The sequence below is a fragment of the Mycotypha africana genome (assembly GCF_025528875.1).
Source record: "Mycotypha africana strain NRRL 2978 chromosome Unknown BDF20scaffold_5, whole genome shotgun sequence".
Taxonomy (NCBI): Eukaryota; Fungi; Mucoromycota; class Mucoromycetes; order Mucorales; family Mycotyphaceae; genus Mycotypha; species Mycotypha africana.
In genome coordinates, this window is record NW_026515729.1 from 717531 (window position 1) to 742300 (window position 24770).

General features: G+C 37.4%; 11 protein-coding genes across 11 annotated transcripts; 4 read left to right on the plus strand and 7 right to left on the minus strand.

Annotated features, from left to right (window-relative positions):
- The first annotated feature begins 155 nt into the window (after window positions 1–155).
- Window positions 156–1500, plus strand: BDF20DRAFT_490991 (uncharacterized protein). Its single transcript, XM_053075590.1, has one exon. It carries the CDS (start codon window positions 600–602, stop codon window positions 1386–1388), a length of 789 nt encoding a protein of 262 aa, XP_052936209.1. The 5' UTR covers window positions 156–599; the 3' UTR covers window positions 1389–1500.
- Window positions 1501–2669: 1169 nt separating this feature from the next.
- BDF20DRAFT_906006 (major facilitator superfamily domain-containing protein) lies at window positions 2670–3959 on the minus strand (the record flags this gene model as incomplete). The annotated part of the gene is made up of 3 exons (XM_053083226.1): window positions 2670–3172; window positions 3261–3699; window positions 3798–3959. 3 exons carry the CDS (start codon window positions 3957–3959, stop codon window positions 2670–2672), a joined length of 1104 nt encoding a protein of 367 aa, XP_052936210.1.
- A 640-nt stretch (window positions 3960–4599) lies between these two features.
- On the plus strand, window positions 4600–6424 carry BDF20DRAFT_987564 (uncharacterized protein; the record flags this gene model as incomplete). Its single annotated transcript, XM_053085244.1, has 4 exons — window positions 4600–4811; window positions 5455–5482; window positions 5528–5615; window positions 5749–6424. The coding sequence occupies 4 exons, from the start codon at window positions 4600–4602 to the stop codon at window positions 6045–6047; spliced, it is 627 nt and encodes a 208-aa protein (XP_052936211.1). The 3' UTR covers window positions 6048–6424.
- A 279-nt stretch (window positions 6425–6703) lies between these two features.
- Window positions 6704–9326, minus strand: BDF20DRAFT_835320 (uncharacterized protein; the record flags this gene model as incomplete). Its single annotated transcript, XM_053078831.1, has 3 exons — window positions 6704–8599; window positions 8666–8836; window positions 8934–9326. The coding sequence occupies 3 exons, from the start codon at window positions 9324–9326 to the stop codon at window positions 6704–6706; spliced, it is 2460 nt and encodes an 819-aa protein (XP_052936212.1).
- Window positions 9327–10028: 702 nt separating this feature from the next.
- On the minus strand, window positions 10029–10361 carry BDF20DRAFT_804184 (uncharacterized protein; the record flags this gene model as incomplete). Its single annotated transcript, XM_053076460.1, has 1 exon — window positions 10029–10361. A coding segment is annotated over one exon (333 nt), but the record flags the coding sequence as incomplete, so codon positions are not given.
- A 15-nt stretch (window positions 10362–10376) lies between these two features.
- BDF20DRAFT_868580 (uncharacterized protein) lies at window positions 10377–11005 on the minus strand. The gene is made up of 2 exons (XM_053080942.1): window positions 10864–11005; window positions 10377–10796 (listed from the first exon to the last, which is right to left on the minus strand). The coding sequence occupies exons 1-2, from the start codon at window positions 10880–10882 to the stop codon at window positions 10597–10599; spliced, it is 219 nt and encodes a 72-aa protein (XP_052936214.1). The 5' UTR covers window positions 10883–11005; the 3' UTR covers window positions 10377–10596.
- A 34-nt stretch (window positions 11006–11039) lies between these two features.
- BDF20DRAFT_868582 (Aspartate/glutamate/uridylate kinase) lies at window positions 11040–14052 on the minus strand. The gene is made up of 4 exons (XM_053080943.1): window positions 13801–14052; window positions 13014–13682; window positions 11265–12932; window positions 11040–11194 (listed from the first exon to the last, which is right to left on the minus strand). The coding sequence occupies exons 1-4, from the start codon at window positions 13963–13965 to the stop codon at window positions 11141–11143; spliced, it is 2556 nt and encodes an 851-aa protein (XP_052936215.1). The 5' UTR covers window positions 13966–14052; the 3' UTR covers window positions 11040–11140.
- Window positions 14053–16402: 2350 nt separating this feature from the next.
- Window positions 16403–16769, minus strand: BDF20DRAFT_820133 (cytochrome c oxidase subunit VIIc; the record flags this gene model as incomplete). Its single annotated transcript, XM_053077514.1, has 3 exons — window positions 16403–16422; window positions 16510–16597; window positions 16674–16769. 3 exons carry the CDS (start codon window positions 16767–16769, stop codon window positions 16403–16405), a joined length of 204 nt encoding a protein of 67 aa, XP_052936216.1.
- A 697-nt stretch (window positions 16770–17466) lies between these two features.
- BDF20DRAFT_912893 (saccharopine dehydrogenase) lies at window positions 17467–19170 on the plus strand (the record flags this gene model as incomplete). The annotated part of the gene is made up of 6 exons (XM_053084002.1): window positions 17467–17477; window positions 17553–17638; window positions 17705–17831; window positions 17897–18007; window positions 18073–18181; window positions 18262–19170. 6 exons carry the CDS (start codon window positions 17467–17469, stop codon window positions 19168–19170), a joined length of 1353 nt encoding a protein of 450 aa, XP_052936217.1.
- A 551-nt stretch (window positions 19171–19721) lies between these two features.
- BDF20DRAFT_820203 (DHHC palmitoyltransferase-domain-containing protein) lies at window positions 19722–20918 on the minus strand (the record flags this gene model as incomplete). The annotated part of the gene is made up of 4 exons (XM_053077518.1): window positions 19722–19961; window positions 20049–20236; window positions 20303–20603; window positions 20688–20918. 4 exons carry the CDS (start codon window positions 20916–20918, stop codon window positions 19722–19724), a joined length of 960 nt encoding a protein of 319 aa, XP_052936218.1.
- Window positions 20919–22952: 2034 nt separating this feature from the next.
- Window positions 22953–24560, plus strand: BDF20DRAFT_820293 (ClpP/crotonase-like domain-containing protein; the record flags this gene model as incomplete). The annotated part of the gene is made up of 5 exons (XM_053077529.1): window positions 22953–23154; window positions 23236–23361; window positions 23448–23640; window positions 23716–23895; window positions 23975–24560. Coding segments are annotated over 5 exons (1287 nt in total), but the record flags the coding sequence as incomplete, so codon positions are not given.
- Window positions 24561–24770: the final 210 nt, after the last annotated feature.

The window sequence follows — 24770 nt, forward strand, 5'->3', positions numbered from 1 at the left end:
AGGGAAGAATGCTTTGGCAGTAGATCAAGGTACAAATTTTATTGTTTCTCTTTTCGTGAATGTCGTAACTGATTAATAGTTCACTAACTTGATTCCCTTTTTTTGTCTTATTATATTCTACGGATATGTAGTAATAAGTCGATTTAAAGATGGGCTCAAGTCCTTACAAGATTTTGAAGATTTTTTGAAAATTAATCGTGCGGGTGATGATTCGCAGAGAATACAGTCCAATGTCTTGCAACCTATGTCGAAAACTACTGGGTTAGATATACTGAATCAGTCTGTATCATTGCTTTGTCTATTTGAATTGAAAGCAGAGTTCTGGTTTAACCTCTATTTTCGTTTGTCTTCTCCTAACTTTAGTATTAGGGATTCCGAAATTGTCGGTGACATACTCAAAAAGACTATCTACACTGCTTTACACGCGAACAATACGAATGCTTTGAAAGACATAATAGCGGTAAAATTAGAGTTGTCTTATTGATACAATTACATTTTTCATCAGTACTCACTCGAAAATATAGGCTCTTCGTCAAATTGCACCTACCAAAAAAGTGATACACCTAAAATTAAGAAAGGCCGTAGGAGATATAAAGAGGATGGCCAAAGCGAATAACAATGATGAGCTTGGAATTGCAGTAAAGAGTCTTATACATGATTGGAAAATGATGCATAACAGAAGTAATGAAGACGACCAATGTGAGTATGAAAAACCTGATATTTGTTATTTCATCGTCATCATACTCAACTTTGCTTCTTTTAATTCAGCACCGTCACCCACAGAAGCCACACCAACTATTCTTAAAGAACCATCTACTACAGCTTCTCATACAAACGCATTAGTTATTTCAAAGGAACCGCCTTCGACAGCAGAAACGAGTAAAATCACTTTAGCGATATCCAAGGAACCTCCTCCTTTACAACAGTCAGGGTTTACCTCAACTGCTACGAAAAAGCCTCGTGCTATCGTTGATTATAATTTTCTTTCATCTATGGCAGGAAATAAAGCTGCAGGCTCAAGCACAGTTAAATTCAATAACAGTAACGGTAATTCAACAACAACTGTGCGTCCAGATACACGCTCTTTTGATATCGGTAATTTGGTAGAAAGTCTTTCTGGGAAGAATAAAGGGAAAAATATCGTCAATACCACATCTCTTCAATCTAAAAGAAACAGCGATTATTTGAGCGATCCAAATCTTTATCAAGATACACAACCCAAAAAAATCAGAAAATTGACCAAAAGGGTCCAATTTAAGTCAAACTTGACTGACGTTAGGTACTTTACACGTGATATGGATGAATGGAATGCTCTTGTAAGTCTTCCCCTGGTTCAAATTTTTGTTTGCGCTAGTGTATGCGCGATGCCAGATTTCCTTAGATTTTGAGTTTTTTACACGTTTATTATGTTTGATTTCTTCTGTCTAGTTCAATCATTTGGATTCTATCGAACAAGATATAGATATTGTGCCTAGAAATAGTACGTGGCGATGTCCTTGCAAGATCGTCATGAAGGATCCTGTACCTTTACGACATCGTATCACGACACCAGAATCCACTGCGCAACAGGAAAGAGAAAGCAAGGTTTTGCAAGTCATTTATACTCAACCACATCATATTCCTCCTTCACCAGCCGAACCTGATGAGCCTCCTATGAATGTTAATGGCATAAATGTACCTATCATCCCTTTGGAAGACGTAGATTCAATGTCAGATGTAGTAATGACAGAGCCTCCACTTCCACCCCCACCATCATCATCATCATCATCATCAGCAGCAGCAGCAGCACCAGTGAATATATCGCAACCAAGCAGCGGTCGTGGTATGCCCGAGATTGTGTTAACAGCAACTGAAATCGAACAATTGAAAAGTTTGGCTGGAACCATGGCTCAACAATTACAGTCACAGCAGCAGCAGCAGCAGCAGCAGCAGCAGCAACTAAATCAGCAACAGCAACAAGTACGATACATGAAAGATACCCGTAATGGCCCTTCTTTTGGAATGGCTATGAGCAATAATGCAATTCCCTCCGTTACCTACCAACAAAACGTGACAAACACGCCCTTTACAACTGTCACTAATCACATTCCTCATACCAATGCGCGACCAATACAAAATTATAATGCCGTTGCTCCTGTTACTCCCAATACTACTACATCGCCTATGCCCAAAAAGCAAATTGATATTGACCAAGCGATCAGAAATGACCCAGGGTAAGCCCCCCAAAAAAAAGGAGAGAGTACACTCAGAAGTATGTGTATATCAACTAACAATACGTCACTTCCTCATTGTATAGTATATTGGAGTTGTTGAGAGGTCTGTCTTCGGCAACACAAGCTCTCCCACAAACATCATCAGCTTTTAAAAAAAATTAGAGCCTTCACTCCGTACAATTTTATATGTAACCCTACATCTGTCTTATCTAACATATTTTGGTCGTTTTTTTTTTTTTTTTTTCAACCCTATGAACAATAAAAAAAGCATTTTTGCAATCGTTGAACAAAGTAAAAGTTGTTTTTGTTTATTACTATGTATAGAGTATTGGATTCTTTAAAGAATTATGCTAATAATGTACAGTGTAAAGACATATGTAAAGAGATATATTGTAGTTGAAAAGTTACTGCATATAAATGTGTATCGATGTTCAAGATAAGTAATGGTATAAAGATTTATACTTTAACAAGAGGGTTCCAGCCTGCTCTTATAACACGTAGAGCCAGACAGAATAAGCCACCTACAACCATAATCAAACCACCCCAAACAGCTGCATAAGAATAATTAGGGGGAGTTGACCGGTTGATGATGGCAGAAGCAATAGGTGTACCAAATAAATAACCAAAGGTATTAGAGAAATACAGAAGACCATTAGCTGCTGTGATATTATCATAGCCGGCAACTTGTGGCAAAGAAGCAGGAAACAGGGTCAAATAACCGCCTCCAAAGAAACCATAAAGAACAGCAAACACCCAGATAGCTGGTTCAGTTTTAGCATTTGTCCAAATGGCCAGACACATGATCCCTGATAAGAATGTACATAGAAACAAACCGTTAATGCGACCAATACGGTCACTCATGAAACCATTGGCTAATTTGGATACTGCGTTGATGGCCGATGTAATAGCAGATAAATTGGTACCGACCCAAGGGTTAAGTTTTAAGAAGGTAGCGTAGGCTAAGCAATAAAGCATGGCAAATTAACATAGACACATTCCTCATTTCACATACAGACCAATCATTTATGTAGACACTATGACACTTACAGGGCAAAAGAAAAGAAGGTGTAAGATAACCGAATGTAGTAATGAATCCAACCATCAACATCATATCGAACTGAGCGCTTCTCATCAATTGCTTTTGCTTTTGCCACATCTCTCTAAAACCTTCCTTTTTTTGATCTTGTTTGCTTTGAATAGCTAAATGAGCAGGAGATTGTCTAACAAAAATGGTAGCCAGAATCAAGAAGAAAAAGCAAATAAAACCTGCGATACGGAGAGCCCATTGGTAGCCTAAAGTTTGCATGGCAGCTTGAGAAATGTTAGCCATGACGAGGCTGCCTACACCGGAACCGCACATAGCAATGCCAACCGCTAAACCACGTCGAGTGGAGAACCATTCTTGAGGAGCACTGATGCATGGGAACCATACAAAGGAAGCACCAAAACCGAACATGACACCTTGTGTCAAGTACAGATGCCATATCTGGATGAAATTATCAATAAAAAAGAGACAATGGAGATGAGTATTAAAATGATTTTTCGCCCAATGATGCGGCTATACAATAAGATGAATCTCAGTACCTCATGACTAAGACTGGCTAACATCAAGGCTAATGGGCAAAAGATGGTTGCGAATGCTAACATCTTGGTGTAACCGAGTTTACGAACAATCATTTCATTGACAGGGCCTATAATGAAGTATAGTGCAACACAAATGGATCCAATCCACGAAAGTTCGTTCATCCTGCCGACAAATACGTTCTGATTATAGTTTCTCAAAAAGACGCCCCAAGAATAATTCACGCCATATCTAAATTGAGCAAACACGAAGGAAGAGAGGTGAGTTGGAGAGTCGTTTTTCTTTCTTTGGCTAATTTATTGTTATGATCTAGATTATCTTTTTGATTTCTATGGACAGATACATTACATGGAGAACATACCCTAAAGGAACAAAGAGGGTTTTTTAAGTCAAGGTTGCATAGAGCTCAAAACAATAGAATATACTTACACAGAAGCAACCAAAAATGACACTCCAAGCAGCCCTACCACCATCTGGCGCATCTAATACACCTACTTCAGCTAATTTGTCTTGTGTCATATCTTTATCATATTGTGGTAGTGCATTGTTGACATTTAACTCTTCACTATCCAGCATATTAGGATCCATCACTGCCTCTGTTTTTTCTTGCATTTTTTAAATAGAGAAAAATAAAAAGTAGCGATATTCAAAAGTGATTACAAAAGAGAAGATGGTAAAGAAAGATATGGCTCGGGATCAGGATCTGTCTATAAATGATTGCCAAAAAAAAAAAATAATAATAATAAAACTACCTGTGGTCTTTTCATTTTCAACAACTCCGCGTTAAGAAACACTTAAAAAACGATGGATCAGAAAACGAAACAAAACTATCAAGGTAACATCTTCAACTTACTCTTGAAGATGTTAAAATCTTTTCATGACAAGAATGCATTGGTCGTTTTTCAATTGAACAATATTGATCTAGACTTTATTGCTGAAAGAATGGAAATAAAATGCAGAAGAAATACAATACCTTGTCAACCAGAAATCATCCTTGTTTACTTTGCTTTAACAGGGTAAGCAAAAGAAATTAGCAGATAAATCTTTCCTTTTTCCCATTTTCATTGCAGATTAAGTATGAAATAAGTGAATGCCATTCTACTTTTGAATTTGTAAGATTTCAAAGGTACTCAAAGGTCAAAATATAGTTAAAAATGGTGGAAGTGGTTTGGCGCACGTGGACATCTGGCTTGCTTGCAATTTGTTGATTTCCCCACCAATGCCCGCATTTTTATAAAATGCCTGATTTAACACTCAATTGATGTATAAGGCATTGTAAGAAAAGATTAAAAAACCGATGCTTTGCTCAAAAAAAAAAAAAAAAAATTATTGCTACCTTAGCATTATACACGTCAAACGGTCGCGTATGATGACATTTGTAGCATCCACAACATCCATAATAAAAAAAAAAGTGATCTGCTTTACGCTTTAAGACGATAGACCGATCGGAATTATAAGTGGAAGAGTAGAAAGGAACATTTACTGTTTTTGTATCATTCACACACCGAAGAAGTAAAACGCGACAATGTCTTTATTGCAAACAATCTGTAACAGCTCTATCATAGTGTGACTGTAATCATTGAGGCATAACATTTCTTCCCTATGTCGACTTACAAACATGCTATATACCTTGCTTCTTTGCATCAACTGAAAATATAGTTATATGGCAATTGGCGTCTGCCATTTGGTTAATCACTATTATTATAAATGTATTGCAAACGATTGCTCTTAGCTCTTAACTTGGCCCGATCTCTTCATTGGGGAAAAGAGTTGGTACACAAAAGAGTTATCATTAGTTATTTTTGGTAAATACGGGGAAGGTACTAAAGCGGGAGTGCTTGGCTTTAACCTTCTTTTTCTCCGTAGAACAGAAAACGATCGCTACTAATGTATATGAAAAGATCGCCATTCAATTAATGACTAAATAAGACAATATATGTGGCTATCTGAAAGCTATCGACTTAAACTCCTCGTCAACTCCAAGAATGTACCGCCAAAAAACGGGAACTTTTAAATGGTTTAAAAACTTCGCGGCTTCATTCCAATGGCATCTTATTACACATGGATGTAACTATTTTAAAAATCGGCACATGTCCATGCACTTTTTCGAAGCAATGTTTAATGATAGTTCCTTTGTTCATGCGAAGCAATGCAATAATTATAGGAGAACAATGCACTTGAACAAGAATTTTCGTCATTCGTTAAATGACTCAACAGATGTTCTATTTCGTTTCTCTACTACTCCAAGTTAATATCGAAATGCTCAATCTGGAAACAGTATTAAAACTTGAAATGACACTAAATATCGACTTTTTGTGTAGGCTACCTTTGGAAAAAAGCTAAGAGATCATCCTTTGTCGTTTTAATAGATGAAAATGATAATGATTGTTAACAATCAATATGCTGGAAAGTTCCATACGATAGGGAGGTGAGGTGTAAATTCCAGTCTCACAGTACTCAATCGAACAAAAGAAGCAAATGGATTCTTTTCCTTGGTATAAAAGGGCATATTGTAGGAATACAGGAGAAGAGAATCAGTCCTGGTAAATGAAAGTTGAAGCAATTAGTTATGGGCGTGCTCTGCAGGAGGTGCGAGTCTGCTTTGTTCGAAAGGAGGGGACATCATCAGAAGAAGATGGTATGTGCGCCTTAATTTTAACTTTGTTTGTATTACATTATGTATCAATCAACGACTGTTTCGCCTTAAACTCTGTAAGAAGTCACTTGATCAGAATAATGTGTATAAGGAATGTACTACACGCATGACCCTTAACTTTATTTAGAAAAATAACCATTGATGCAAGCTTAAATAAGTTATAGAAAAGGAAAGGATGGAGAGATTATGATAATATATGTGAGATATATTTATAGGGTGGAATGTGTTAAATAATAAATCTAAATAAATATCTTAAAGACTGATAAATAAATTAATAGCTCCACTACTAGGAGTAGTAGTATTGAGATTGGATAATGATATCTTATTTTGCTGACTCTCGAAAGCCATTTGAACATCTTCATCAGAATTGATGGTAATGAGATCGCCATCCTCATCCTGATATTTCAGTTTGAGGCCATCATTTTCATTGTTTTTATGCTGTCTTGGCTGAATATTGGTAACAAGTCGTATTTTCCGCTCGACTTTCTCAAAGAGCTCTTGAAAAGTAGCCTGGGAAGAGCACATGATAACATAAATGCCCTGGTTAAAGTTCAATTTGATTTTGATATTGGTTGCTGCCGTCATTGCCGTTGTACTTGTAGGACTGTGAAAATACGATGTAGGCGAGGACGATAATGTGCTGAGAGTAGTGGGAGAATCGAGCGGAGATGATGGAGTTTGAGAGTAAATATGCTGTTGATGGTATATATCCCAACGCTTGGGATTGCTTAGCGAATGCAAACGATGGCTATTTTCTGTAGGCAAAGAAGTCATATGTGGTGGTGGTAAAGGAAAGTCATGTATAGTGCTGCTGTGGCTACTGTTATTGGATGAGAACGAGGACGGAGACATAAACTTGGTTGCGATATCAATGATAGGTCTCACTGTTGATGATGAAGTATGAGTGGATGCTGTAGGAGATGAGGGATTGGAAGGAGGCGGTGAAGCTGGGTAATGGTAGGGTTCTTGGGGCGCATTGTTTGCACTGTTAAATCTGGGTAAGAGGCCGCGTTTAGTAGTAGACATTGTACTGCTATTATCGTCTGCAGTCATGTAACGCGGTATCTGTGGTCTTCCTGATATAGACGCAGAAGAGGAAGTTGTAGAAGAGGAGTTTGTTGAAGTAAAGGATAGAGACGATGAGGACGTGAATGTACTGAATAAGCTTGACCTTATCGACTTCTTCTCTTCGTCTGCATCCGTATTCTTAGTTGATGCTAGTTCGGTATTTGGTATAACTGATTTCATAGCAGGCATTCTCTTTTTAAGGTTTGTTTCCCAAAGTTTTACTTGTTCTTCGTTTCTAAACTTAAATACGGTGTGGTTCATTTCCTCTTTATCCTTCCAGTTAATGCGCAGACACCAATACCCCTCTCCTTTTGAGATGTCATATACTGATATGATACGTGAAAGTACAATCATGCCTTTTGGCTGTAAACTACCTCTTCTCTTCTTCTTTAAAGCTGCAAGGCCATTGTTACCATCGTTGTTATTACCGGACGCGTCTCTTGACTCTTTACAAATTAGGATGGTCCTTTCAAAAAAGAAAACCGACATTTCTTTGTCTGATTCATCTACGACTATTCGCTCGTGTAAGCATAATGCTCCGAATTGGGCAATTTGTGCAGATCGCATATCATCGATTCTCCTCTTGAACTCTTCCAACTTAATTGAGTTTTCGTGCTTCCGTTGGGTCTCATTGATTTTTTCTGTAACACGTTTCACAGAGATCAGGCCCAATTTCAAGTCGTCCACAAAAGGCCAGTTAGGATCCATTGATTTCAGTAGTTGTTGTAGTAAGAGCGGGTATTTACAAATACGTTGAACAGGCTTAATCAACATGGAAGGTAATTCATAAACTGGGTTTAAAATATTGGCTAATTTCTCTAATTTAGTAGCTTCCTGTTGCACGATATCTTGAGCAGAAAAGTAATTAGAACAATAAGGTTCGTAACAAAGAACAAATTGGTCTTCTGTGTGATGGAAGATAGATCCAAAATTCTGTTCTGAAGGTGTTTTCTCAGCCATTTCTTCCAAGTAAATTAAGAATCGACGTTGAAAATCCACTAAATCATTTAGATTACCAAATACATAGTGAATTGTATCGGGGTTTAGAACTTGTTGCACTTGCAATTCGCGCATATAATCCTAGTAATAAATTTATGAATTTATTATATACAGGATGAAAATATCAAATTAACCTGTCTATTTTACCTGTAGTACTTCTAAATCTTGTACATATTTTCTTTCAGTTTCTAATAGTTCAAAAACAACTTTGTCGCGAGTATCTTTTGGTAGGCTATTCTGGCTGTCATTGTCAAAGTCTAGGCAGATAACTCCTTTTTCTTCTAGCAGGTTAAGTAATATATTGATTGTGTTGATAACCTAAAAGGAAAAGTGAATTTCATTATAGTTAGACCCTGCTTTTTTTTTCGCTTATGGAAGTTGAGGAGTCTATTATACAAAAGTAAATGTGCTTTACTTTAACAAATCCATTCGTATTGTCTTTGTATAAATCAGATAGTGTGAATAGGTCCTCTTCTTTAAATAATAGTTGGTTTCGGCACGCAACAATAAAATGGTATATAATCTTTTTACATTGACTCGTTGTCAAATCATTGCAGTTTATGTTCGTAGTCAGGCGTTCTAAGGGCTCTAAAGCATTGAATAATGTGGCTAACGGTAAACCCTTCCTGCATAACTCCCATAATTTCGTTAAAGGATCGTTTCCATCTGCCACAGTTGAATAATAGACGCTCATCCCTTCGACAAGCAACAGTTTATCTAGCACTGAGCGACATGTATGGTAAATCGATGTGCCGTTGGAGGGCTTATTGGTAATTGATGAAGCTGGCATAGGCATATTATGGTCCATTGTGTAGGAACCTGACGACGATATAGTAGAAATAGTGCCTATAGAAGGTGTTCTGTTCTTGCTACTGGTTCCGCTACTACTTTTTATCCCGACCATCTAGAAGCCCTTTCGATACTCTTTTGTTTCAATTATCGATAGAAAGAGAGAAAGGAACAAAGAATTCGAAGAATTTCACAAGACAAAAAAAGAGCGAAAAATGGAAGAACCCTAATTCTCTGTGTAGGCGAACCTACAAAAAGAAAAAACGAAGATGCGGAGAACGAACCCAAAATTTCGCTTGCAATGAAGATTATATTCATACACAGCAGGGTTACGGCATTTTATGTGAAAGAGTTAGGTGTGAAAAGCTTTGCTATGATGATATTTAGTCAGTAAATAAAATATAGTCGTACTCATCAAAATTGAAGGCATAAGGTTTGAATAGAAATAGTAGAATTTGCTGGTCACAATATCGTTTCTTAACAGTAGAACAGTACTAGTATTTACGATATATTGGTATTCTCGTTTTTGTATCTGATGGTACAAGAGTTTTTTAGTGGTAAAAAGGCAAAAAGTTACTAAAGCGGTCCTAGTGACCCAGTTTTGGAGATTCCATTTGTGGTTGCTCATTGATCTACATTCTACTGAACGGTTTAGTACTGTTGCAAATAAGCTACTACCACTAGTACTACTTTCTCGAAAAAGTGGTACAATAGTAAAAGATCCAATAATACCCCACAACGTCGATTCTAACGCCCACAAGCATCGATGCCAATAGTATTGTCGTTTCAGCTTGTGCTTTTGATTCGCTTGCAGTGATTTACAATCTGAATGAATGTGAATAATTGGTATATTTTGCTTATTCATAACTGTATCCAATTCTTGCGGATTAGTGATACCAATGCCAATGAAAGGCTTTTCTGGTATTTTGAGTCTTTTCTGAATTTCTCGCTCATTCCATTTTTGCTCTGCTAAATGAATAATCTTTAAAATATCGTTCGGTTCAAGTGTAGAAAACCGTGAAGATATGATATAAGAAGAAGGTATATGTATCATTTTTATTGCGTGCGATCAAAAAGGAAAGGAAAATGAAAAAGAAAAGGGAGAAAAAAGGAAGGGGCAGCGTCACGGAAAAAAGTTTTGAGCTGCATAAACCGGTCTTTGCTGACGCAAAATACTTCACAGTATCATTCTCCGTACCAGATTCGTCTGGCTTAATTAAGCACATTATCATAGTAAGATTAAAGTGTAAAGTGTAAAAAAGGTGGGTATATTTCTGGAATAGCCATGGTTAATATGGAGGCGCCTGCACATTGACCCAACCACACGTTTGGCATTCATATAGCTTTTTGGTAGATCCACATGGTATTAATGGCACAAAACAGAACGTAAAGCATCGATTATTTTTTACAAGATAAACATCTCGAGCTTGACAATTTGGACATTGATAAACTGAAGTATGAGATTTACGCTTGAAGTTTTCAAACCCGACTGAATGAAGTTTTTATCAGTATTGACTCTGTATACACATTCTAATCTATAACTCTTCTATACCTACAGGTGAAGCAAAAAAACATTTTGGAATAAACAAAAAACCAGTCAAAAATGAAGAAAAAATAAAACGGAAAGCCTTGGGTCTTATAGACTTAAAAAAGTGTGGGTGACACAAAATGTACGTCATAATTTCTGGGCAGAAACTCATTTTTACTGCTTGATAAATGCTCTTTATCTTGTCTAGGAATACATTACTTTTATACACGAAAGATGGGAATGAAATCAAAATGTTTAATTTTTTACAGTTACAGAAGGATGCTACGGCGGTGTTCCTCAAATTTTCAATCGGTAGGAATACCGGCGTATTCATCAAAGTTCAAAGCTAAATTTAAATTCTATAGGAAAAAGGCAAAGTTTAGTTGAATGTTTGCTTTAGATCAAAAGATTCTCTAGCTTTTTAATTACCTGCATTGCTTGAGTAGCAGCTCCTTTCAAAAGATTATCAATAGTCGTTGTGACAACTACCCGACGGCCATCAGGATGAACATTGAACCCTCCAATACTCACATGATGTTTTCCAGCATTATCACGTACTAGCGGTTCGCCTGTTTCTAAGACCTTCACAAGTTTTTCTCCACTATAAAATTCCTCAAACAAAGATTTGACTTCCTTTGCTGTCATCTGTTTAGCTAATGGAACATTTACTGTCAAAGCAATACCTTGAAACCACGAAGCAACATGAGGAATGAAGTTTACTGTAGTTCCTAACTGATAAGATACCTCACGTTCGTGAATATGGTTCGTTAAGCTGTAAGGGATGATGTTATCTTTTAAAAACGCAGGATCATTTTTAGGGGAAGGCTTTGTTCCAGCACCAGAATAACCAGAGACGCCAAAAACGGTGGGCGCAGAGAATTTGTCTAGATGAGGAACTAGAGGCTTTAAAGACATTTGTGCACCTGTGGCATAACATCCAGGATTAGCTATACGAGTAGCACCTTTCAAATCAGCACGTTTGAATTCAGGTAAGCCATAAGTCCATTTGCTATCAAAGCGATAATCAGCACTGAGATCAACGAGGACCTTATCTGAAATCTCCTTCCTCTTGACATCTTCAGTAAGTTGGTTAACGAAAGGTGTACATACACCATTGGGCAAAGCTAAAACCCATGCATCAACTTCTGAGTGTGACTTTAAGTCGTGTGGTTTCAAGTTGACATAGTTAAGATTAGCTTTGGTATATCCTTCAAGTGGCTTTCCTTCCAATTCTCGGGAGCTGACATGAGTTAAGTTCAAGTGCGGATGTGCGTTGATCAAATTGATGAGCTCACGACCAGTATATCCTCGAGCACCAATTAACCCCACATTTTTTGGTTGTTGTGAAGTGCTGTAACTGCGTTGAGATTTGATATGATATCCCTTAAAGGTTGAATAAGAACGATTGCCGCTTCCAATATTCGCTGAAAAAGTTTTTCTGCTATTGTCACTGGCATTTTTGAATGTTTGTTTAATCTTTTCTGCATCGTTAATTCCATAAAAAAATGTAGTGGAACCATCCTGACTTTTGAGGGACCCATCAGCACGTTCAAAATGCCAAGAAGGGTCGAGATTGCCGTCTTTGGCTTTGGCATCCACACGCCACGTTAAGCTATCAAAGTCCTTTCGGATGGCCGTCCATAGATTTTCAGGCACATTATTGAGGACAGCTGTCTTAGTGGTGAGAAGCTTCTCTAATACAGCAGGTTTACTAGAATCTTGTGGGTCCTTGGTAACAATGCCTAGTACTTGACCAGGCTCGTCTGTGTATATATGAACGTTCTTTTGTTGAAGTGAGCGAAGATAGCTGGCAACGGAACTCTCGCCTGTTTGGATAGAGATATCTTCAGCCTCCATAATACGGCGAATCTTGTCAGGATCGACTTGGTCGAGTTTCTCGTATTTGAATAATTTATGGCCACGACGGATCAGTGTACCTGCACCTGAATCTGTGAAAAGTTCCTTGTGCAAATGACCGGCTGAAATGATAGCAACTGATGAAGATCGGGGTAAGCCATCTAACAGTTCTTTACATTGTTTGATCTTTAGTTTGGTTCCATATTTCACCCAAGGTTCCTTTAAAAGATCCTCATATTCCTATGCCCAGTTGCATCTGCAATTAGAAAACATACATCGACCAAAATCTTTTGTTTACTTTCTCCCTTTCTATTAACCTACTTCATCCAAATTGATCGTTTCAATTCTCTTTCCAGTGACACCGTGATATAGGCCGTTCTTTTCATTCAAAAAGACAATCTTTAATGGTTCCAAAACAGTAGCCAATTCAGCAGCTGCTACATCTGCATTGACGTTCAATATCTGGCCGGAAGGAGTTTCAGCAAGAGATGTCAAAATAGGAAGTGCTCCAGCCCGAATCGACGATTCAATCACTTCTTTATTGACGCCAACAATCTTTCCAACGTAACCATACTTTTCTTTATCAAGGTAATCGGCTACAAAGACACCTCCTGTTATGGGTCTCGCTCGTGTTCCATGTCGTTCCAAAGCATCCACAAGTTTCAAATTTTCTGCCATGAATACTTTACGAGCAATTTCAATGGTTTGCGAGTTTGTGATACGAATACCTTCTTCATATTCAGGTACAATTTCGGCTTCTTCTAAAAGTTTATTCAGTTGGGGACCACCACCATGAAGAACAATGGGATATAGCCCAACTCTGTTGAGGAAAGTTAAAGCAGAAGCAAGGGTCTCAAGTTCATCCGTTAAAACGGCACCACCAACCTTAATAACGGCAAACTTCTGTGATTCAACTGATGAGAAATGTCGAAGGTATTGTTCTACTTCCTTACGAGAACCAATGTTGTAAAGAAGCTTGGTGATTGTTTCCTATTTGACAGGTTGTATGGAAGCGGGACAGAAACAAATTAACACGATATTTTATCAGTACACCTGAATAACCGTTACTTGTTAATCCCTTCTTATAAAGAATAGGATTGCATCATACCTTTTCTGCTTTGACATTATTACTATCGGTTTTATAACTATGTCGTGCACTTAATTGGTGTGCAGACGCTAACATAGCAGGTCGCTTCGATAGACTGGTGATGGATCGCTTCAGGACATGAGAAGAGGCCCACACTATTGTTCGCTTTTCAGCGTATGAAAGCATATCAATAGAGCACAGACGTTAGAAAGAAATACGAAGAAGAGAAGAGTGGTAAGATGAAATGTAAAAAAATAAAAAAATAGAATAAATATGAAGTAGTTAAACTTAATTTTATCAAATGTGTGGGGGAAGATCAAAAAAAGCATATTGGTAGTTTTAAGGGCAGTGCTTCCCAGCCGCGGAGTTACAACGAACCATAAAAAGTCAGTGTACTGAGAATGAGTCATCTCTTGCCATAAAACAGGGCAAAAAAGCGATTTTTTTCATATCACAATTACATAAACTGACAGGTTCTTAGCAAGTCATCAGCAAGCTTTGAAATTTGATGATAATGATCCTTAAAGCCATACGAATATTTTTGCAGTTATAATGTCGTTATGATTCATTTTCGTAAGGTGGGGAGTACTGGCTAGATACTTTCGCTGGTTTATTCACGCGCCTTTTCATCCTTGTCAAATTGCCAGATGTGCATGTACAAGTCTATATCCATGAAGGGTTGAGTCCTTTCATTTGTTCAAACAATTATCTGTTTATTATTAGCATATTCTTTCGTTGAATGGTTACTACTCTAAAGCATTAAGTACTTCAGAATGTTTTACTTACGTGGAAATACCCCGATCAACGGTAATAGCTGTGACTGCAATACATAAGGTATGTTCACACTTGAAGTATCATTAGCCCGGCTGCACCATAACAGTTCTAATCCAAGTTTGATTGCTGCTTCCTGATTGAACGCATTTGCTGCTACTTCAGAGGTGGGGGAAGGAGATAATTGGAAATTGCAATATGGATGTCCAGGTTCGCACTTGTAAATACAATACTTAATATTGCCAAATTTATCTATAGATTTTGAGATATTGCTGTAGCTTTAATAGATCGTAGATCATCTTTTATCTGCTTTGGCCATAAATGCGGATTGCTTCAAGCTTTGCGTTAAAAGTACGAATTTAACCATCGCATGTTATCTAGGAAATTCCGCACCTTTTAACAGGTGCTATTCATCCCAGTCATAAAGATAGAGTCATTTGTGTATGCTGTAAGCTAGTATTGTGTGCAAGTGATCGATATGTTATGTGAAACGTATACCGATTATTACCTATTCATGCGTTATAGCAACTGCAACAATTTGCGTCGAATTTCAAACATGAGCTGAGGTTCCGTATCATCGCTGAATACGTCAGTTCAAATTTATTGTTTTCCTTTCAAGAGATAAACTAGTAGCACTTCTACTTCTCAAAATATGGTACAATCATTTTGGACGATATGCTCGTATATGCGCAATGCATAAGTAGTTTTAATACGAGTAAAAGCCATAAAATCTTGCCTCAATAATCGGTGCTCTCTAGAAATTACAATGCATAATGTAGGCAAGTCAATAAACTAATTATAGAGTCACCAAGCTTTATGCATCCCTTGATGTTATCTCAAATTGTTAAGTAGAAAGCGCTCGACGCATAAATACAATATTTAGCTGAATGAACTGGCACTTTTATACTACATTCATAGCTTGGTAGGATGTCTAAAAACTTCATTGAGTTACATCGTCCAATTGTAAACAATTTATATTATGTTTTTTTTCTATTTGTTATCAATCAGCTATATACAAATCAATAGTACAACATCTCGCAAATCAATGAACGTTGTGAAGCTAAGCGATGGAATAGCATACAGAGTATTGCTAAGTTGCACAAGTATTGTGCATGAATTCAGTGTCTGGTCAAGTTTTTAGCAAAATATCAATTGCTGGTTAATCCGTGCTTATTTGAGTTGACAGATAGAATGTACCGGAGCTATAGTTGAAAGTTTTCAATCTTAATTCAGCACGAATTAACATAGTCCTAAAAAGGAACTTTGTATCGATTCCATTAAGAAAATCAAGCAGGCGCTTTTGACTCTCAATGTGTTGCGACGTCAATAAACATTGTTACCAACTATGTATGCTAATTTCACTATACTCGTCCTAGCTTTTATTAGTGCAAGTTAGTAATTTTTGTTCGACTGCTTTCCTGCTTATATGATAGCCCCTTTGCTGTACTTGGAATGAAGAAGATAACTACCAAGATGATTAATGATAAATCGGTCTAAATTCGAAAATTCTGTGTTCTGTACAATCAAACTGGAAGGAAATGGTGTCCATTTATAAGCCATAGTTGATACTGACAATTTATTTATAACTTGTAAATTCGAATGGGTGTTTGAGTTTTATTATTGTTTGGTATTTAAAAAGCACTCCAACAACTGGCAATTTAGTAATGGATCTATTTTGAAAATATTTCTGAGCTTTGCTTTTTCCTTTTGAAAAAAAGTGAATCTTGTGAAGGGCGTCCGTATTGCTGATTTTAACCAGCCTTGTGGCTAAATAATGGTAGTTGAAGAAATTGTAAAAGAAACAAAAATGGTTAGATTGTAGTTTAAGCAAGGCCTATCGAAACAATTCAACTTACAATTGCCACCAAGCACCTATGTAATAAGATAGCGGAGGCAAGACATTTTTAATGTTAGACATTTTGCAGGTAAAAAGCGAAAATGAATGCCGTTCGAACTTACCGATGAAAGGCACGCCAAAGCCAAGACCAAGATATAAAGACATCTTGAGAGCAAGTCCAGCTTTGTTTTTGGTGTTGAAGGGGACATTCTAGAGAAGGTGTTTTGCATAAGTTTGACTATGTTTTTCAAAACTCTTTCTTCACATGTTCTTGCAATTTGCTTACTTGTCCATTGGCGTTGGAGAAATGGTACAAATCAGATCGTGCAATTTGACGAGTAGATGCACGCATGGCGGAACGGGCGACAACGTTGGTGATCATTATTATAGTGTTATAGTTTCAACAACAAGAAAAAAGTGGGGTAGCAGATGCACAATCGCACAATAAATATCTATAGGCGGAGGCAAAATTGACCACTGGGCAGGGGAAATTTTTTACGAACGAAAAAGGAAAATAGAAAGAATCGATTGATGACGTCTTGAAGTTGTGAAATGGAAGTTAATGTATGCGGCACCTATACACAATTTTACTTCTTGTAAGGAAGACTGCGGCATCAAGAAATCATTGTTATGCTTATGCTGACGAAGAACGATTGATTTAAAACTGTTTATAAATACCTTACTATTGCATTTCTTTAGTTGGCCCTTTTTACTTTGGCTTATCAGTCTCAACAACTATTTTGTGTAATGATCGTCCGTATTATAAATGAGCGAACGGGCACAAAAGACTTGTCAAAAATGACAAACTTTACGAGTTTCTCTCAGTTTTCATCGTGTATTAGGTAAATTCCCTTTCTCAGTTACTGAACTTAATCTCCCCTCTGCTGTCTTTCATATTGAAGCTTCATGTAAAATTGTCCAATAAGAAACATTCATCTTTGATAGTTCTTTTTATGGTAGTAAACATCTAGATACTTTTTTTTTTCTATTTAATGCTTCTTGACCATCAAAATTTTCGCCTCTTCCCTCTCTTTACTTATTCAGGACCTCACTTATTTTGTATAGCATAACAAGCCAAAATGACAGACAAGTATGTGTTCTCAATGTGTAGCTTCTATATCGCCAAGCACGTGTTAATAATTGCGTAAACCATATTTTTCAAAAGGAAAATTCTCTTACTTGGATCAGGTTTTGTTGCCGCTCCTTGCGTTGAATACCTTGCTCGCAAGCCTGAAAATAAAATTACCATTGGTAAGTTCGACGAAACATGAGATGTGAAGATTAGATCAATTGTGCTGAGAACAGGTTGGTATTCAGCCAGTAGACGTCTTGCGAATGCACAAGCTTTATCTAAGCAATTCCCGGGTACCACTGCTGTCTCTTGTGATATCAACAATGCTGAGGAAATTGAAAAGTTAGTGGCTGAACACGATGTTGCTATCAGGTAATTATAAACAAAATCACCTTCTAGGTTTGAAGTGATATTGGAGGCTTATACAAGTTGTTTAGCTTGATTCCTTATATCTACCATGCTTTAGTTATTAAGGCTGCTATCAAACACAAGAAACACGTTGTCACCACTTCCTATGTTTCTCCTGCCATGATGGAACATGATCAAGCGTAAAGTATAGTTGTTTATTACGGTAATTTGCATCTCTGCTTTGTCTGAAAGCTTTTATTTTTAGTGCTAAGGAAGCTGGAATTACTGTTATGAATGAAATTGGTCTTGATCCTGGAATTGATCATCTTTATGCTGTCAAGACAATTGAAGAAGTTCATAACGAAGGTGGAAAGGTACATAATGAAACAAACGAGCAATACCATCGCGAGAAAGTGAGAAAACTGACATTGATTATTCGATAAAAAACAAATAGATTAAGGAGTTTATTTCTTTCTGTGGCGGTTTGCCTGCACCTGAAGATTCAAATAACCCCTTTGGTTACAAGTTCTCTTGGTCTGCTCGCGGTGTTTTACTTGCCTTGAAAAATACTGCAAGATATCTTGAGAAGGGTCAAGTTGTTGAAGTATCCGGTACTGCTCTTATGGATTCTGCCAAGAAGCTAAATACCGGTTACCCCGGTTTCGCATTCGTTGGTTACGGCAATCGTGACTCTACCCCTTATGACAAACGTTACAATATTCCCGAAGCCGAAACCATCATTCGTGGTACTATTCGTTATGATGGCTTTTGTCAATTTGTCAAGGCTTTGGTCATCCTTGGTTTCTTGAGTGAAGAAGAAGAAGCTCACTTTGCCGCTGATGCTCAGGATATAACATGGAGTCAAGTTCTTGCTAAGATCGTGGGAACAGACGATACTTCCGCTGAAACTTTGCAAGCTGCTATTATTGCTAAATGTGACCTTGAAAACAACGACCACAAGCAACAAATTTTGGACGGTATGCGCTGGTTAGGTTTCTTCTCTGATGTAAACGTTCATCGCCGTGGCACCTTGCTCGATACTTTCTGTGCTACTCTTGAGGATAAAATGCAATATGGTGAAAACGAACGTGATTTGGTTTTCTTGCAACATCGTTTCGAAATTGAATTGAAGGATGGCTCTAAGCAAACACGTACCTCTACTTTGGTTGAGTACGGTAAGGTGGGTGGTTATTCTGCTATGGCGACGACTGTCGGTGTTCCTTGCGCTATCGCCACCCAACTGGTCTTGGACGGTAAAATAACAGCTACTGGTGTTCTCGCTCCCATGACCAGCGAAATTAACAACCCTATCATGGAATTATTAGAAAAGGAGAATATTGGTATGATTGAGCGAATCTTGTAAAATTGTTTATTGTATGTAATATATTGTAGTTTATTATTCCCCTCTGCTATAAGTGTTTCTATGTTTCTAAATGTATAAAAGAAAATGAAAACAACAACCTTTTTATCTGTACAATTTGCAAACAATAACCATGATTCTATCTGAGTAAAAGTGGAAGATTCTTTCTAATGTGTAGGCTTGAGTTTGTTTTTTTTGAATAAATGCACATCAGATTTGTTGGATTTAGTCCTTTCCATCGTAATCTGTCATACTGCTTGTCACGCTGTTGGAATCATAGTAAAATTTATCGTTCTCGTCTAATATAGCTTCTTCTTCTTCTTCTTCACTTAATACTTCTGTTTCTTGATGAAGATGTGGTTGCTCCATATCTGTAAGTTCCTCATCTTGATAATGCTCAGGATGCTCCGACTCGAAGTTTTGACTCGCATATAGCATTCTCATTCTATCTTCCATAGTTATCTCTTTCACCAAGAATCCTTCCGAATCGCGTCGAACGATTTCCGATCCTTCCCAATTCTCTTCCTCCTTCAAGTCCTCTTGTGTAAATTGCCCTAAAGAAGCTGGATCTCTTGGTGGCCAACTATAAACAAGTAAAGGGTCTGGGAAAAAGCACAGTAATGATCAGTAATCAACATTTGCTTATCAAGTTTGTTTCTGTTACCTGTATGTGGCTTGACATGGTAGCTTATTCCATCGCCTGGACAGGGCGATGGCCACCACCATAATAAAGGATTATTGCCCAAAACATCACAGATATTTTGATAAAATCCCACATCAAAGGGGAAGACAACCTGAGTAGCATGAACAAAGTGTATTAATTTACAATATAGATACATAATTGCGCTGAATGTATTAATTAGTCTTTTGATAATACTTACAGGATAAATTTTTCCTCTGCGAATCAACCTTTTCGTTTTTGTCCTTTCCGAACCTTCAATTGTGGTTTGTCCTTTGATCAAACAATATGTGTGATAAATGGCTAAGACTCCAACCGCAAGAGTAACAATACCAGCACAAACAATAACAAAAATACTGAGCATTGCTTCCCTTAGACTAGGTTTCACCACTACCTATAACGAACGGATTCCAGCGTATGAGTAACCTCAACACCATCAACATAGAATGCATAAACATACCCACATGTTATTCCAAGCTTCTAAAATTCTTTGCAGCCGCCATAGTAGTAAGTAAATGCCGTAGGTACAACTGATTTCAACCGAAAATACAAAGCGGACAAAATACGCATAGTTGCCAAAGCCAACACAGTTGCCAATCCAAGGACAATGATGGTCCATTCTTAAAATGCAGCGGCCGCAATGCCGACAATGATGAGCTCTTGGTGGTTTGTAGCTATCACATTTTTTACAAAACCTTGGCCCTGTATATCCTACAGGTAATTCTTCATCGTATTCGAGAAGTTCTTTTGGTGGTTCCTAGTTAACACGGTTGAGTAACAAATGGGTTTAGTGATCAGAGAATCCTGTCAATATGAAGCTTAGTTAAAAACCTTATTTTACCCAGCCTTCAGGAACATAGCCTGGACTGGTTTTGCAAGCCAGATAATAATTGACGTAAAGGCTGACGAGTGATATAGTCAATGGCGAAAGAACTTTTTGTGCTCTAAGGGAAAACCAACCACCCAAAGCTGGACCCAATATATAAAAGTTGGCAGTCAATTGTAGAAATGTAATAAAAAGGGTAACAAAGAGTACAATGTACTTTTCAGGTATAGTTTCTAACACTGACATAATATCTCTATAATAAGTTATTGAAAAGAAAAAGAAGACAGTTACTTAATTAATTGTCTGTTAAAAATAGACAATCAAAACCATGTTCAATTCAATGACAGAAAGATTATTCCACTCAAATGAAATTTTGCATCTGGCCAACAAAACTACAAAACAGACATATCATTAAAACACATACAATCACTTTTCATTTTCGTTTCACTTTATAATAAGATAATATAAAATAAAAAAGGAAAGGGAGAGAGGAAACAGAGTAGTCTGAATTGAGTTACCAGTGAATGACTGGTCTCATGTATTGCACTTCATAGCATTACCGCCCGCAGGCCATTACAATAAACAGATTAAACCAACCCATCAGGCAAAAGAGCCTTCAAAGGTACTAACGGTCTAATCAGATATATTTTCTGGTAGCACTGCCCCCATTTTCACAGGTTATCCAGCAAAGATGTTCAACGGCTTTTCTCAGACCTTCCCACGGGTTAAGTTATTAAAGAATACAAAAGCATCTTTTAGTATGTTTGCCCGTATACATAAGCTTGTCACCTCTCTCCTTGACCTCTTCTTCGCTCAAAAAGATTGAAAAAAAGGTAAAGGAAAAGAAGAAAAAATAAAATACAAAAGCGGTTACATGATATCTATATTCTTTTTGCGCCATTCGAACCTCTAAAGAAAAATTTTTTTGGAATGCGGAGTCACAAAGGACTGTTACCCTTACTTACCGACTGCAAACTTTCGCTATAAAAATTGAAATGGTTATTGCTACCTCTTTTTCTTCTTTATTCGATCTTAATAATACATATTCTGTAAGGGCGTTTGTATCTTTGAAAATAGCTTCGGCTATTTTTTGATAGGTATTGCCTTTGTTGAGTATAAGAGCAAATGGACGGTCGTATCTATTCGGTGTGCAGCTAATTTATCTGTCATTGAACTCGAAGACTAGTCTATATTTATAACCATCCCTTATTATGTAAAAACGATAAATGAAAAAGAAGCCTGGTCTTTTAAACCAGGCTCTATTGAAGAACCAGATCTTTTATGGACGTTTGAAAAATTCCAATTTAAAAATGAAAAAGTGTGCGGGAATGGTTTGTATTGATGCAATCGATATTCTGCAGCTCTTGCATGTACCTGCATTTCTTCCATGTAAAGAGAAATCGAGATACATGCCATAAGCCGTCTGGGCATCATATGTTTATTGCGTATTGTTTCTGAACAGCTGATGCAATAAATTATGTCCGGTCCGAACGAAAAAATTCAATCATCAAAAAGATAGGGAACGTTGTTCCCTGGAGGCAGTAGGCTTTTTTTTTTTTGGGTGTCTTCGGTTGATTTTCTAAATGGCTTTGTTCTTCTTATAAGAAGAATGATGAATAGAAGCTTTAAAAGCAAGATTAGAACTGTCGATAGCCGGAACGACATTTTTTACAAGTTTATGCTTTGATTGATCGTTTTGGGTATAGATACTGCTGTCCTATCTCGTAAATTAAAGTGCATTTACCGCAGAGGTATTTATGCTCTTTCTTGAGCGGTATTTTGTTCTGTCCGGACGATGTAATCTATTGGATTAACTGTAATAGGAAGAGCATGTGAATATTTTTGCCTTCCATGATCGAAACTGGATATTATTGTAGGACAATAATGTATTATCTTTCCTTCCTCTCCATCATAATTTGTTGCTGTTCTAGGATTGTTTGAAAATGATGAGTCGTTTACGTTTTGTAGCGCCTCGGTTGAATTGGGTTCTTAAAAGTAATAAAGTGTCTACCGAAACCTGCGCTCATTTTGTATGCTATGGAAAAAGAAGAAAGCAATTTTTTGCCAATAGACGAAATAAGTTAATCACAATCATTCGCTCCATTCTATGATAAAATTACTATTACTCATAGGTTGCAATTGAACAAAGCCAACTTTTTGAAGACGGCCTACCTCAGGTAAAGTATATCAAGAAACTGCATGGGGGGCATCTATTTTCTTTGTTCGCTGTTTTGCTTTATCTAAAACGTGAAATGATGGCATCAAATTTTTGATACATAGCAAATCCATGTTTTGCATAGAAAAGCATCGAGTGCACGACTGTTTATATTGAATCGACCTAATAAACTAAATGCTTTGAATCTGAGCATGATTCGAAATATTGGACCACAGTTGAAAGCTTGGGATGTTTCAACACTAGCCAAAGTCATTATCCTGAAAGGAGTTGGGAGGGGGAAATTCTGTACAGGAGATGATTTATTAGGTATAAATCCACTGTAATTTCCTACTTTAAAGCAGTTAACAAGGTAGGCTAATCATTCTTCATCGGCTGCGCAATGGTCAGACATTTCTAAGAAAGCTCAAGCAAAGAATCCAAATGCATTACATTTTTTTCAAGACAAGGCAGCTCTTGTGCATATGATAGCAAATTTAAAGACACCTTATATAACCTTATTAGATGGCTATGCTTGTAAATAGGTGCAACAAAACAAACACTCATTATCATTACATGTTGGTGCGTTATGAATGAAATGCTAAGTATTTAAAATTCCTTAGTGGGTGGTAGTTTGGGATTATTTGCCCACGGACCCTTTCGTATCGCAACAGAAAATTCGCTCTTTGCTGTACCTGAGGTGGAATTAGGTGCATGCTTGAATGCCGGTTCTAGTTTTTTCTTATCAAGATTAGATGGCGAACTGGGTACCTATCTGGCTTTGACTGGACATCGCTTAGAGGGTATAGATCTTTTGTGAGTGACTGGAGCAATTTTATAACCTCACTGGATATTTATATCAATATATATCATAACTAACTACTTACGTAGTCTCTGTGGTATAGCAACCCATTACATCTCTTCATCCAGACTGCCAGCGTTGGAAAATAAATTGATTGACCTTGAGACTATAGAGCACGAGATCATACAACAGGTACTGGAGAAATTTGTAGAAAGGAAAGAGCCCAGCGTTATTAGTCTTTCACAAGACATGAAACAGATGATCGAAAGGTATTTTATGTCCATAACTAGGTCATTTCCGAATGTTCCATTATAATACTAAAATGTGACAACATCATCTGATGACAAGGTGCTTCGCTTTTAACACCGTCGAGGATATCATATATGCATTAGAAAAAGAAAGAGAAACACCATGGATTCGAGAAACGATACAAAAGCTACTAGCTGTTTCCCCAACGAGCTCAAAAGTCATGTTGAAGGTTCTCAGAAAAGCAAAGGGAATGCCGCTCAACGAGTGTTTGACAATGGAATTTGATCTTATTCAGAAATTCTTGGTTACAAGTGATTTTCATATCGGAATTGATTCAACATTCAATAATAAAGCACCTAAAAAGCCTTTGTGGCAGCCACCTCATATTTCAGATGTGTCAGAGGATGACATCGATCGACTGTATTTTACGAGGTCATCACCGAACGAGTTACGCTTGCCTTCTCCAATGGATATCAAACAATATCCATACTGGCGTTTTGCTTTACCATCTGGAGATGATATAAAATCCGTGTTGGATGGGGTAAGCCCTGAATTTGGCTTGGGCCAGCGTTTGGAGCGAACGGAAGAGGTTATAGACTGGTTTGTCGCTAGGCACAAAAACAAATGGGGTGTCCGCGAAAAGGTTACAGAATTCCTTTCTCGAAGGGCCGTCTCTATTGACTAAGTTCTGATACGGAAGGAAAGATTCGTCGGCGGCTCAAGTAAAATAATGTCCCTTAAAAATGTCATTATCCCCCTTTCCCGCTTTCCGTACAAGCATAAGTTCCTTTGCTTATTAATAAACCTGAAACATATTTGTAGTTGCCTTCCTTGACTTTGCGAATCCAATATGTCCACACATTATGAAGTCCTGGAAGTGAGCGAATCCGCCTCA